Source organism: Mytilus edulis, chromosome 1 (genome assembly GCF_963676685.1).
Source record: "Mytilus edulis chromosome 1, xbMytEdul2.2, whole genome shotgun sequence".
Taxonomy (NCBI): Eukaryota; Metazoa; Mollusca; class Bivalvia; order Mytilida; family Mytilidae; genus Mytilus; species Mytilus edulis.
The window spans coordinates 764053-780118 of NC_092344.1; the positions used below are offsets into that span (position 1 = coordinate 764053).

General features: G+C 33.3%; 1 protein-coding gene across 1 annotated transcript; it reads left to right on the top strand.

Moving 5' to 3' along the window:
• Nucleotides 1-236: 236 nt before the first annotated feature.
• LOC139520763 (interaptin-like) lies at nucleotides 237-2297 on the top strand. Its single transcript, XM_071313694.1, has one exon. It carries the CDS (start codon nucleotides 237-239, stop codon nucleotides 2295-2297), a length of 2061 nt encoding a protein of 686 aa, XP_071169795.1.
• Nucleotides 2298-16066: the final 13769 nt, after the last annotated feature.

The window sequence follows — 16066 nt, forward strand, 5'->3', positions numbered from 1 at the left end:
AATATAACTTTAACTTGTACCGTGACGGAATACACCCAGATACGACCCTAGCAAGGGTGTGGCTGCGTAAAATAACAAAGCTAGTGATATTTGACTGTTGGTAAATTGTTCTATAGGTACTAGCGATCAGGGTGGGAATCTCCACAGGTATCGCTGGTCTTATAGACAATTTTAATACGTGGAAATTTTATAATACAAGATGGCTTTAGTTAAAAAAAAACAGTTTAAAACATTCAATGAGTGACAGCAAGCTCTATACTGGAAAAACTTATGAGAATAGTTATGTGTTAAACATTGAAAAATCTTTAAAGAAAAAATATGAGACGACACAGAGGTCTGAGATTGAATATTCATTTACAGGCGGGGGTATAACTGCTAAACTAGATACAGTTTCGTTTGAGTTATTCATATTCGCATGTGAAACATACTTTGATACATGTAATAAAACAACTGCCAAAGACAAAACTGGCAACGAGGTACAATATACCTACCAAATCACTGACTCGACAAACTTGAGCTTCACAATCAATGCCTACTTAACAAAATGTACATTACTGATAAATGGGAAAGACCCTCATCAATTCATACATCAACATGCTCAAGAAATTCACAAAATTATGAGTAAGACACAGATAAATGGAGCAAAAATAAATATAGAAATGTTAAATCAAAATTTGGCAATAAAACTTAAAGAAGCACTAAACTCCTTACAACAGAATAAAGTCATTGGGGAAAAACTAGATAAAGAACAAGAGAAGCAAAATGAGCTCCAACAAGATGAAAAATGTTTTAAATGTAGACGTCATTGTCGAACAAGATCTGTCATGTGTAAAAACAATCACTGGGTCCATTATAAATGTGACAAACTAGATGAAAAAGAAATTGAAGTAATAGAACAAAGTGAACATAATTATGTGTGTAAAACTTGCACAAATGAAGCGTTTGACTCAAGAAACAACTTTGAACAATTAGCAATCTTAGATAATAACTGTGCTATTAATAAGTCAGAATTGTCAATAGCTGACATGATGTTACAAGAAGAAATTCAATGTTATGCCTGCAATAATTTTGAACAAAGTGTTGAAAACAGATGTTTAATATGTGATATGCCATTTCATGACAATTGTCTAGATAACGACACTCAAAAATGCTATTCATGCATAGGGTTATCCGAACAGAGAGATCTCAGTGACAAAACCCAACAACAAACACATCAAACAATCCCAAAATCTATAGAAATAGAGACTGAGACAATTAGTTTAAGTAAATCAGAACAGATAAACATATCTTCTGAAACAACTCCAAAAAATATACAACCTGAATCTAGACCTACTGTCGGTATTGTTCAAAGAGCTGAAATACGCCAACCAACACAAACTGAATCTACAAATCTGATTATTGATGATTCAACATATACGGTTATAGCTGATAGAAACAAGCTAGATGAAAATCACAAAATTCGTATGAAGGAGTTGAAACAATTAGAACAAAAGTTGAAAAAAAGAGAGGAACAAATTAAAATGAAAGAAGCCATGATTAATGAAAATATGAAGGAAAAAACAAACATCTTAGATAGACTACATAAATCAGAATTTCGAAATATAGAACTGGAAAATACAATTAAAACTCTGTACACCAAAATTGAGTCTCTACAGAACAAGCCAAATCAACATCTTCCTGAACACCAAAGCTCTGCTAGCAAGACTACTGATGACCTCGTAACTGGTATACGAGAAAAAGTAACAAAATATGTACTCAGTAAAGTTGATGATGAAATAAATAAACTTCAAAATGAAAATAAAACTACTAACAATGATTCTTTCAATAGACAAAATAAAACATATGATTACCAGCAAATGTATCCTTCAAACCAACAACAACATTACAGACAAAGCAGCTATACTCAAAACTATGGTGAACCATCAGCAACTAGTCAGTACAGTATGTATGGAGCAAGGTATAGTGAACCCAATCAATACTATTACCGCTCAGAAAATGAAGACAGAAATTATCAAAACTATGATCAAAGAATACCAAGTTATTTCCAAAATCAAGCAGAACTAGAGACTCGAAACATCTGCAAAGATAACCTAATAGAAGTTGTTCCAAATTGGACGAACCAAGATTATGTCCAAAACCACATTTCTGTTCAAAACAAAACAACACAACATTCAAGAATAAACGATCAAGATATATATCAATTGAAGCATAACAATCAGCCAACATCAGACAATCTGTATAGACACACAGGACAAGCGTTGTACTACCAACCTACAAGACACACAGATAATTTTTAATACCACCCAAGCCTCAACCAGACACCGCACTAGATGCCAATTTGCTTACAAATGTAAATAGTAACTGTACAAATAATGTTTTAGATTTTAATGATTGCGAGCAGAAAAATATGAACATTCTGAGTTTTAATTGTAAAAATATATTAACTTGTGGACCATTCTTCATGGAGATGAAGGAAGATGTCGATATTTATTTACTACAGGAACATTGGTTGTTTGACTGTCAACTCAACATGTTGAATGAAATTCACTCTAAATATATAGGAAAAGGAAAATCGGTGGTCACTGATGACCCTCTGCCGCCAATACAAATGCCGAGAGGATATGGCGGAGTGGCAATATTATGGCGAAAAGAACTAGACCACCTTATATCGGCTGTGAAAGCAGGAAATAGTAGAATCCAATGCATTGAAATAGAAGGTGATCCCAACATCATCATTATTTCTCTATATTTACCATGCAAAGGACCCACTAATAGTACACAAGAGTTACTAGAATGTATAGACCAACTGAATGAAATTGTATGTACATACTTGAATACTCATCAGATAATTATAGGAGGAGATTTTAATGAAGACATAATTAATGGTGCTTCCTCTCAAAGAAAAAAGTGTATCAATGACTTTATGCAAGATCATGAGCTATCTTCAAAAGAAACTGGACTTACCTTTATACATTCAAATGGAAAAGATTCTACGGCCATTGACTTTATTCTTTATCAAAACAAATATTCAGAGAACATAATAGATATAAAGAAGCTAAACGTAACTTCAAATGTCTCGGACCATTACCCTATATTATTGTCTGTTCTACATCATCAGAAAAAGCTCAATACTTCAGGAAAATCGAAAATTTCAACAAAAACATTTAACAAAAGAATTAAATGGGACAAAATTGATACAGGAAAATATGCAAGTCTCATCTCGACAGAAATTAGTTCAACAAGATGCCAAATACAAAACCGTGAAGACATTGCGAGTGGTTTTAGCACTTTAAATAACATCATAAGTAAAGCTTCAAAAGTTTTTGCTCCTAAATCAAATAAAGGAAAAAAGAAGCCAAAATTACAAGTCATGAATGAGGAAATCCGCAAAGCTATCAGTAACAAGAAAACTGCATTCTATAACTGGAAAAATAACGGAAGTATTAATGATCAGCACAACTACTATCTGAAGCAAAAGAAACTAACAACTTACGAACTGAGGAAGCAATGTCGTTTAGAAATAGCACTTAGAAGAATAAACGAGAGGCAAAAACTAATTGAATCTAAAGTTTCCGATACCAAAACATTTTTTAGAATGATCAGAAATCAAAGAGGAAAAATGTCCAAACATATAGATGAGCTCAATGTTGATGGTCAAATTTATAACAGCGACAATCAAATAATTAATGGCTGGCACATACATTTTGAAGAACTAGCTAAAAAGTCTGTCAATACAAAGTTTGATCATAAACATTTAGAAAATGTCGAAAAAGAAGTTAAAGTTATATCTGATATTTGCCAAGAAAGATATATCCATATGCAAGTGACTAATAAAGAAGTAGAAAAAGCAATATCAAGCTTGAACAAAAATAAAGCAGCAGATATTTATGGGATCACAGCAGAAAACATTATATATGGTGGTGAAGATCTGAGAGCTTATATATGTGAACTCATAAATATGTCCTTTAAATACTGCTATGTTCCAGACCTACTAAAAATAGGCACATTATTTCCAATATTCAAAAACAAAGGAAACATTAAGGATGCTATTAACTATCGTGGAATAACTGTCACTCCAACCTTATCGAAAATAATAGAAAAGATTCTGAAATTGAGAGAAAATGTAAAAATTATAGAATCTCAAAACCCATTACAAAGTGGATTCACAGAGGATACCACCCCATTAATGTGTGAACTCATCATAGAGGAGTTTGAGAGAGAAAATAAAGACCTAAAAAGACCAACTTATTTAGCTATGCTTGATGGGAAATCAGCCTTTGATGTTGTGGTACATGCAAATCTCATTAGAAGACTATACCAAATTGGAATATCCGACCAATCTCTACTAATGATACAAAATCTGTACCATAATGCTGCTACATGCATTAAATGGAATGGTCATCTTTCAGAACCTTTTCTAGTAGAACAAGGAACTTATATAAAGTATATGTTAACCCTTTATTGAACCTTCTGTGTGAAACAGGACTAGGCGGGAAAATTGGTAACATAAACTGCTGTGCACCTACTTGCGCTGATGATGTCGCTATTATAGCAACTAATCCTCTTGAGATACAGTCTTTGGTCGATATTGCAGTTGATTTCAGTAGAAGAGAAGGATATCTCTTACAACCAACAAAGAGCGTCATACTGCCAGTAAGAACAACCACAAAAACAATAGAAACTGAAGAAGGATTCTGGAATATGGATGATAAACCAATGCCAGTAGTAAAAACTGCAAAACATATTGGAATACATAAATCAGAAAAAAACTCAGTCCTTTTAACAGTTGAAGAAAACATCAAAAAAGCAAGGCGCACTTTATATAGTTTAATGGGATCAGGTCTACACGGAACCAACGGATTAGACCCAGAAACAATACTCATACTAGTTAAAACTTATGTACTACCAATTTTAACTTATGGACTAGAAATTTTGATCCCAAAAGGAAAATCGTTAACTATTTTAAATCTATACCACAAGAAATTATTAAAACAGCTATTATCATTATCTACAAATACAGCAGACCCGGCCATTTATATACTCTCTGGCATGATACCAATTGAAGCTGAGTTGCACATCAAAATTTTGACATTATTTGGAACCATCTCTAGATCAGAAAAAACTTCAAATGAGTGGCGAATAGCAGAAAGACAACTTAAATTGAAATCCTTTAATAGTAACAGCTGGTTCATTGATATAAAAAAAAATCTGTTTGTTATATAATATAGAAAATATAGAGAAATATCTGGACAATCCACTTACAAAATCAAAATGGAAATCATTTATAGACAATAAAGTGCAAAACTACTGGACTAACAGAATTCTTGACGACTCTAAGATGTTCTCAACTCTTCAATATATGAACTGTCAATATACTATCGGGAAAATACACCCACTGATTACTACAAAAACAGCAAATAATAGAGACATTGTAAGGATTCCTTCAAGAACTAAAATTGCTACAGGAACTTATATATTTCAATCAAATCGAGCATCATTCAATAAAAACAAAGTCAATCCAACATGTAAACTTTGTAATAAGAGTCCTGAAACCTTGTCACATTTTCTATTGACATGGGAGTCACTTGAAATGGCCAGGAAAAGATCCGTGGATATTATAATTGATATGGGAAGTGAACTTTTAGCAAAATCTTACTTTGTAGAGGAAGTAGACTTAATTCAACTTATAGTTAATCCCTTCTACTATACTGTGAATAAATGTAACAATGAAATTGTTCAAAATATTGCTGGACAACTAGAAAGAGTGTGTAGACAGCTTATTTATAATCTGCATATGAAGCGATATGATCTGCTAATTAAACAACAAAAATGCGAAAAGAAAAACAATCTTTCGTGAGGAGTGTATATTAGATAACATGTGACATTATGCTGATGATCAGGGTGGGAATCTCCACAGGTATCATTCAGTCGCAATCAAATCAAATAGACAGTTAAATGAACCTTAATAAATTTTGGTTATTATATATGGGTGCATACAGATCAAAATTAAAGATAAATTTTTATCTTTTTATTGTCAAATTATATATTAAATGTACATAACGGTGGCATTACAGAAAAGTCACTTTTTACCGATATTTTACTGTGTATTCGTAATTGGATTTGACATTCATTGTGTATTATAACATTGTGTGGTGGAGGATTACATATTCAACTCCTTTGGAGGTGTGCCTACATTGGCAGAATTTATATTGATACAGATACAGATACATGGTTCCTCAAAATATGACGTCATAGAAAAAAACTGTTGATTGCACCCGAAGTGGAGTTTTATTATCTGTTACCGTTATGAAACTGATATTTGAGATTGTACTTCCATAAAAAAAAAAATAGAAAACCATCTAGGTCGTTTAATAAACATTAAATAGATACGTTCTTGCTCCAGGGTTTGTTTTTGGAAATAATGCGCGTGCGTATAGTTTTCTTGACTTCAAGGGCTTTAAGATTGAATGGTTGCTCTAGATACCCCACTCAATTAATTAATTTATAACTCATGGGATCTTTTCTATGTATGTCTGCTATTGAGGGTTATTGTTGTTGCATGATTTTAAATCATATGCATTATTTGAATTAAAATAATTGTCGTCCACATCGTAAAACACCCCTTCAGGCGAAATGGAGTCTACATCTACATCTACATTATACGACGATCCATCAGCACATTGATGACTATACGTCGGCGCATCGCAAACAGACACTTAATAAAATATAATAACTAATTTTGTGCAAAAACAAAACAAAAATTAACGCATTTACATTATTTACAAACAGGTTAGATATCTAAATATACTGACTCTGGATCAGTATTTTAAACTGATCCAGGGAGTTAACGCTGATGATGTTTTGTGGGAGTGAGTTCCACAGTACAACAGTGAATGGAAAAAAGTGTACTTCAAATAGTCTGTTCTTGTGCTAAATGTCTGGTATTGTAATGGCTTAGTGAATCTGGTGTTTTTGACTGGCTGTGGTACAAGGTAAAGGTTTGGGTCTACTGCAATGAGATGGTGAGAGATTTTGTAAAGCATAGTGACTCGATTGATGTTTCTGCGAGTTTCAAGTGACTTCCATTGAAGATGGTCAATCATGGAAGTAACACTACTGGTGTTGTGGTATCTGTTAGTGACATAGCGTGCTGCCCTTCTTTGTACTTTTTCAATGTTGTTTTTTTTTTTTTGGGTGTGAGGTGACCAAACTGAAGAGCAGTATTCTAAATTAGAACGTACCATGGATTTGTATGCCAAACTTTTAGTTTCTTCCTGGTTTATTTTCAAGTTTCTTTTTAGAAAGCCTAAGATTTTATTTGCTTTTGAAGTAATATTATTTATGTGTGTATCCCAAGACATGTTGTGAGAAAGGGTGATACCAAGATATTTTGCAGTGCTGACGGATTCTAAGATGTGGCCTTTTAATACATAATCATGTTTGAATGGTGACTGTGATCTTGTTACAGTGAGGAAGTTGCATTTTTCAGGATGGAATTGCATACCCCAAGTTTTTTCCCAATTGGCTAGGCAGTTTAGATCATTTTGTAGTATGGTACAATCTTGTTGGTTTGTTATGTTTCTGTATAAGATACAATCATCTGCAAACAAGCGTGTTTTTGATGTTACTGCTGCAGGTAGGTCATTAATGAAGATGAGAAAAAGTAGTGGACCCAAAACCGAGCCTTGGGGCACCCCACTTACCACAGGCATTTGACTAGATACCTCTCCGTCAAGGGCAACCTGTTGCGTTCTGTTACTAAGGAAGGCTGATACCCAATTCCAGGTATTTCCCCTTATGCCATAATTATCCATCTTCCTTAATAACTTTTTGTGAGGTACCTTGTCAAATGCCTTGGAGAAGTCTAAAATAATAAGATCAATTTGTACACCATTATGGAGGTTACTAAGTAGTTCATGACTTAAAGTAAGTAGCTGTGTTTCACAGCTGCGTTTTGATCTGAAGCCATGCTGATTGTCCACAAGGATGTTATGTGTGTCCAGATGTTTTAGTATGCTACTTACAACAATGTGTTCGAGCAGTTTGCAGCAAATGCATGTTAGAGAGACAGGTCTGTAATTACTGGCTAGGTATTTTACGCCTTTTTTAAAAATAGGGATCACATTTGCCTGTCTCCAGTCTGTTGGTACATCTCCTTTCAAAAAAGATGTGTTAAAGATGAAAGCGAGATGTGGTGCAAATTCTGGTGCAAATTGTTTAAGAATTCGTGCTGGTATTTCGTCTGGACCTGTAGCTTTAGATGGATCAAGATTTTTCAAAAGTTTTTCTATGCCATTTGGTGTTACATGTATTTCTGCCATAGATGGATAGTTGTCGGAAAGAGTTGGTATTAGTTCTTTATCATTTTCAGGTGTAAAAACAGAGTGGTATTGTTTATTGAGTATTTCAGCTTTTTGTTTTGTGTCGTCTATCAGCATACCTTCAGATCTTAATGGTGCAACTCCTGAACTGTCTTTTTTGGTGGACCTAATATAATTCCAAAATTTTTTCTGTTTTTGCGAGGTTTGTAAGCTCTCGTCGTAACAGATGTTTTCCAGATATGTCCAGTAAGCTTTTCTTGTCTCTTTCTGAAGCAGCTTTCGTGTTTCCCTGTACTGTTTATTTATTTTACTATGTGAGTCTGTTTTCATTTTTTTGAACAATTTGTTCCTTTTTCTAATCAGTGACTTTATTTCTTTATTAATCCATGGTAGTTTTTGTTTGGTGTTATTAATCATTTTAGTAGGGATTGACTCTTCCATGGTTTTTAATACCTTTGTTTTGAAATTATCCCAAAGTTCGTCCATTGTGAGATTTTCTAGGTTTGTAATATTGTTCAGATGTATGTCATTTAGCTTTTCTTTAATTTGTTCAGTATTTGCTTTATTGTATAGGAAAACTTTTCTAGGTGGTTTTTTTGCTCTTCTAGGTTTTAAGTTGGATTCAATATAAACAATTTCATGATCGGAAATTCCGGGAATTACTTCAGTTTTATTTACTAGAGAGTTGTTATTAGTAAAAAAGAGATCAAGTGTGGACTGTGATGTTTCTGTGTAATGTGTTGGTTTTGTTACGACTTGTTCCAAATAGTTGTCTTGGCATAAATCTATAAGTTGTTGACATTGTTTTGAATTGTATGCCTTCTGTTTAATAGAGTAGTTGTTCCAATCAATTCCGCCAAGATTAAAATCACCACCTAGCCAAAGGTGACAATTTTCACTACGTTTTATTCTGGAGATAGATTTTCCTAAGTGTGATAAATATTCCTCCTCAGTTTTATTTGGAGGTTTGTAAAAACTACCTATGTATAAATCCGGTGACCCTGTAATCTGAACCTTAACCCACAGTTGTTCGCTAATGTCATCAGATTTTAGATCTGGTGGCTCTGAGCTAAGATATTTATCAGATATGAGTATAAATACCCCGCCATGTGCGTCTGTTTTGCGGTCTTTTCTGTATGCAATGTACCCTTGTGGGAAAATCTCAGTAGAACTTATATCTTTGTGCAACCATGATTCATTACCAATCATAATGTCTGGTTTTGTTGTCTCAATGAGATTATCAATGTCAGCTTTTTTATTCCTAATGGACTGGCAATTAACCACTATGAGTCTTCCATATTATCGTTTCGAGTTGTCTCCCTTCTAGGTTGGTCCCCTCCGTAAAACATTCAGTATGCCTTCGGAATATACACATATTATAGTATTGTCAAGAATTTCAATAACGGCCGGGAAACAGACTATCTCCCTTCCGGAAGTAACTTCCGTGAATTCTTCTTCTTCTTCTTTAAGGTCAACAAGGCTTCAATACTGAAGAATACATGTTGTTGCGCATGCGTGATTGGCAAAAATTTATACAAAATTTATAAAAATATTTTATAACGATTGGAGTGTTTGTATTTACAGATTGTGATTAAAAATATATGTACATGTTTTGTTTGTTTATTTGAAGCTAGAGAGAACAGCTGGTGTTAGCCGATCTCTAAAGCTGTCAACAGTAGTGGTTTCAATTACAGTTTGTGGTAGTAAATTCCATTGAATAATTGTTCGCGGGAAGTATGACCATTTGTATGTATCCTTGGAAGTTTGGATGTGTCTGTATGTCTGAGTATGATTTTGTCTTGTTCTGCTGTCTGTTTGTTCAAGAATATGCGATGGAATGGCTACAAGACAATGTATTACTTTATAAAATAAAATAAGTCTGGTTTTTAAGCGTCTCTCAGCTAGTGGTGGCCATTTCAACTGATTTAGCATGTTTGTGACACTGCTCGTGTAATCGTAGTTGTTGTGTACATAACGAGCCTTCTGAATCACAATACGTCGAGTATTAGCTCGTTCTGTCAAAAAACGTCGTATTATATTAAAAACGATCGCAATTTAAACCGATAAATGTGTACGGAAAGGAGTCATGATCACTGACCCAAAGGAAATTAAATATTTAAAGAGTTAGGAATTGGGTTCCTCCTAGAATTAACGTAGGAAAATAGGTGATAAGATTCGGAAGCAAGTTAAGGCCTAATTACATTGTTCATACACTTTTATCCGGGATTGGCTATTTTGTAACTATTTAACATTATTATACTTCAAGAGTTTTTTTCCTATATAAAATAAATGAAATAGTTGTGCTATTTCATTCTAAAGACAATTTGCCAGTTAATAGTTTCAAAGACTATTGCCCCGGTTAATAGTTTCATAATCATCTTTCCCGTACTTTTCCATGCTTATTTTTCATTGGACGATAATGATGTCATTGACTACTCTGCTTGGTTACGTATGCTTTGCAACGTCAACTCACTCTTATATTGTAAACGGTGGAATCTGTTTGTTTTGATTGTAATTTCACTTACAAGAAGCAATTATAAAAGAGAAAGAAAATCTTCATGGAATTTTTTTAAAAGATCTAAAATATAGTACCTTATTCATAATATGGGTTCGCTCTCCGTATATTAAAAGTGAATTTGCGTTTGGTGTACTTTAACTAGGATTTATAATACGCACGGAAAGTTTAACACAAGTATTTGTAGTCTTGATTGAAATTAATGAAATATTTATAAATACAAAACGAATTATAAAAAAAGTAAAGTTCATCATGTGCATGTAAAGTTATGTCACATTTTTTCTTTCTTTCAGATAAGGTATATACACTTTTAGAAAATTAGTTATTTGGTATATAAAAACACTTAATGGCTGTGTTGTTCAGTATAATAAAACACCTAATGACTGGTTGTGCGGGTAATAGCAAGTTTGTTGTCCCTTCGCATACCAACTATTGCTCTCGGCTTTGCCTCGAGCAATAGTTGGTACCTCAGGGACAACAAACTTGCTATTACCCTCACACCCAGTCAATAGGTGTATATTAGTTTTGAAAATAATATTAACCAGCTAAATGATATACATGTGTCAATGAAACAACGGCAATCGTAATCTGCTCTTTGATTTTTTCTGTAGACCATATTGTATTTATTCTGCTCATTTTGGGCGCCGTAATTGGCAAATAAAATATTTGTTTGTTTGTTTGTTTGTTTGGTATGCTCACAGGTTTATCCCGTAGACCTTGTGGGAATACTATTCCAGAAGGAAATCTCCATTACCGGTACTGATAATGCATTGCATTGTACTAATTTGTTGAATTAAATAGTGTGTGGGAATTTGTTAAGATACAGACAAAATATAATTACAAATATAATGTCACCTGTAACCTCGGCAGCATTTAAAAATACATGTATAGTAGATGCATTTGAATGTAATATATCTGTAATCAGGTATTATGGTGTCACAGGTTACAGATTCAGCAGTTTTATGATGCATTGTCAACGATTACAGATTCAGCAGTTTTATAAATTACAGACAGCTGGGCCATTAAATAAATATTTAGCTTACTCATGCTAGCTTAAGGTATTCATTTGAAAAATTAAGTAGGAAAATTGTACTTCGTCATCAGAAAATATATATCACAGTGCGAGTAGTTAAACACAGACCAGATCCCTACCGCTTTAACAAAAAAGACCAGATCCCTGCCACTTAAACAGTAAAGATCAGATCCCGACGATATCAAAAACACAGACCAGATCTCTGCTGCTTAAACAACAAAGACCAGATCCCAACGATATCAAAACCACTGACCATATCACTCGCATAAACAACAAACACCAGATCCCAATGATAACAAATATACAGACCATATATCTACCGCTTAAACAGCAAAGATCAGATCCCTACGAGATCAAAAAACACAGACCAGATGTCTGCCGCTTTTAAAAACAACAAAGATCAGATCCCTACGATAACAACAACATAGACCAGATCTCTAACGCTTACATAACGAATATCAGTTATCTACGATATCAACAACACAGAAAAGATATATGTGGAACTAATAACAAAACACAGATCTCTATAGTATCTTAACCTATCGTCCTGGAGCAGGAGTATTTGTTTTGGATCGGTTATTTATTTTTGTAAACTAAGAGGACAGAATAAGAATACGAATATTTATTATTCCAATCAAGGGCCGTTGATGGGCAGCATAACATGTATACATAAAACAATACATCATGATTTGTAACATGAAGACATGTTATCTATTTTTTGCACTATTGAAGCAAGATTTTTCATTTTCATTAAAGCAAGGGACTGATTATTTATTTTCACAACTATATTTATAATATTCGAAAACATGCAATTTTAAAATTATTTGTTTATAAATTATAAATTATACATGCATGTATAGGTAAGTCATCATGTACAATTTAATCAGAATTAATCCTCCTCCTCTGCAGAAATGAATCTTCTATATTCCCAACTGCATATACATGTATTGGCAAAACATGGTACGCCGAGCGGAGCGAGGCAATTTTTTATTTTTTTAAGGGTTTTGGAGCCACTGAAGGCACAAGAAGCTTTAGAAGAAATGATGCAAAATCATGCTTTCTGGGTGTTCCCCAGACCCTTTCTTATTTTTGGTCTCAAAGCAAAACGTATTCATTCAGTGTAAGACTTAAGTTTTTAGGGACAACATCAATAGACCAATATGCATGATAAAGCAAAAATTAATTCTATAGTTAAGTCTGGGGCTTCTGTTTTTTAAACTCATGATCAAGTTAATAACAAAATTACTAAATTACAAAAGGAATGCAACACTAACAGAATACAGAAGGGCAATCAATGAACAAAAGACATGTACAAATAAATAAGAAACATTGATCCCGAAAAATCAGGGGCTACGTCTTAGGGATAACAGAACTTGCTTCTTGCAAGGCACTCGACGTGAAAACAATTTGATATGGAGACAAGCGTTTGGTATTGAAATTTTCTATATGAGGCATTTGCCTCAATGTAGTTACGCCCTCTTAAATAAAAGTGAGGTAAGTGTTGCTGAGAAAACATACCTCAAGTTAAATGAAGCCAATTTACAGACATTTCAAGTATATTTTAATAATATTTATACTTTTACTATTAAACAATTTGGGCAGTGTTTGCCGAAGGCGATTTTTTTTGTTGAAAAAAGATGAATTTATGAAGAATCTGGTGCCATCTCATATTTTCGATTAGACCTGCTGAGTTATTTATTTTCAATACATTGCAAGTCAGGTAATTTATTTTCAAACTACCACAGAACAAACCATTTATTTTTGTGATTATCAAGGCTGAGTTATTTATTTTAAAATCCTCCTGCCCCCCCCCCCCCCCCCCGAATATCAAATGGTCTTCCCCTTAGTATTAGCTTTATATTCTTCCATCTACATAATTCAACGTTTTGTCACTGTGGTATGCCGCACCGCTTTCCAATCAAGCTTGTAATAAAAGATACTACAGAGACATTTAATTCAGTTAAATCTTTATTTACATATAGATATTGACACTATCGGTCGATTGAGAACCAAACTGTACAACAAAAGAAATAAGATCAGCTTCCCAATTGTCAGCTTTCCATTTCCTGGAGAGAGAAAAAAATCCGCATTTGGAGTATAATTCTTCAAGTTGAAACGATGTTCCATTAACATGTTTATACCTCACACTTTTGAATGCTTTTACAGTTTTACAGATATCACAAACTTTTGAATACCTTTATATGTTTACAAATATTCTTACTTTTGAATACTTTAACAGGTTTACAGATACCAGCGACGTTTGGATGTGTTAATCAAAAGTAGTGTCAACCAACACCACCCCCCCCCTCATTCCCCCACCTCATTAATAAACACATTCGGATTTATAATTACATTTAGCTATCTTCGATTTCTCCTTTGAACTTTCATTTCATTTACGTGATATCATGATTTTCTCGATAACACCTGATTAACAGACTTTAGCCAACCCGATTAACAGACCAACCGCCGATATAGCCGCATACTCAATATAGATTAACCGACCAATCTCTCGGTTGGCCGAGTGTCGGCCGTGGATATAGTAAATGATAATGAGAAATATAAGATAAGATAAAATATATTTCATTTCCAATAGTGGACCCATTACAGGCATAATCAGTACATTGATTTTTTTTATCACACAATTGCAATAGACAGTAAACCGGGGCTCTTACTCACAAACTCAACATAAAAGTCCTTCGGACTTTTATGTTGAGTTGTGAGTTAATCGCCCCGGTTTACACATCAATAACCTCTAGAAAAAATGTGTTTAATCCTATAATAAACACCAAAAAAAATAGAAATACTTTTGACAAAAAACTTGAAATATAAATTGAGTTAATAATAAATGTAGTCATATATCAAAACCTGTATGTTTAGTGATTATTGACCATGTACCAGAAGCAGCATCACATCCATTATAGAAAATAAGGGCATACGATACAGTTACAGGGAAGGTAATGACGTTGCTAACGTAAAATGTTATTTTCGCGACGTCAAACTCTGACATATCGAGAAAAGATGCATTTTTCGACTGATTTTTATCATTTAAACTGATTTAATTTGAAAACGAGTGCATGGACCCCTATTTTTTAAAACAGCAATTTGTTTAATTTTGTAAGGAGATTATGTGACCCAAATTTTATAAAACTGTAAATAGCGCATTTTTTTTTAATTTTGATAAACATGCAGCAAAAAATGACGTTTTTACCTCTATTCATGAACATTTGATAAATATAGAGTTATTTCGGAATAAAAATTGCATAATTTTTAATGATACTTATAAAATACAGAAATTACCGATTATTTAACAAAAACCATTGTGTGTTTATCTTTTAAAACAAAAAAGTTATGTCTTTCTTTCAAAAAAAGAAAATACGGACACAAATCTGAATTTTGAGCAAATATACAAAATTTCGACCTTATTTTACTCAAAAAGAAGCACATGAAGGTATATTTTTTATTACATATTTGATTTAATCAGGTAAAAATTAGCCTATCTGCAAATTTTCATCAACTTGTAAATACAGGTTCAAAACTGTATCGTATGCTCTTAAGTCCTTCCTCGTGGCTGATGCATATGAGTAAATAGTATTGTTGTTCATATGCAGGAGTCACCAAGGGCAGGTGCTTAAAGGACACTCAAGCCTCTTCACAGAAATCTGAAAAATTTAAACATTTTACAACACAGGCATAAACTAATACTTAAAAAGAATTACTATATTATAGTCCTCCTTGTGGTTGAAGCACATAAATAACATTAATAAGAACTATATATATACTCATTTGATTATATAGCATGATTTCACAATTATTTGGTATTTCTATACCTGTTTCTTACCAAAATCATTTACTTTTTTGTATTCAGTTTCACTCTGTTTTTTTTAATCTAATTATAATGTAAGTATGTGGTCATGCATATCGTGTTAAAAATTTACGGATTCCCTTCAAATTTACATGTCATTGATATACGCGCGGCAGGTATCTCGTGGATTTCTTTTGTAATTTGTATAATGTCTAGAGGTGTGAACAAACAATGTTACCTACATGAATCAAAAGTTTATTGACATTTTAACTCCCTCAACAAGTATTTCTTGGATCTCCAATAAAAACCTATAGCTTGTATCAGTTTCTGTGAAAATGTGAGAAAATGAACGATTTTAGTAGTTCCATGATCGTATTGATCGAAGACCATCTTTC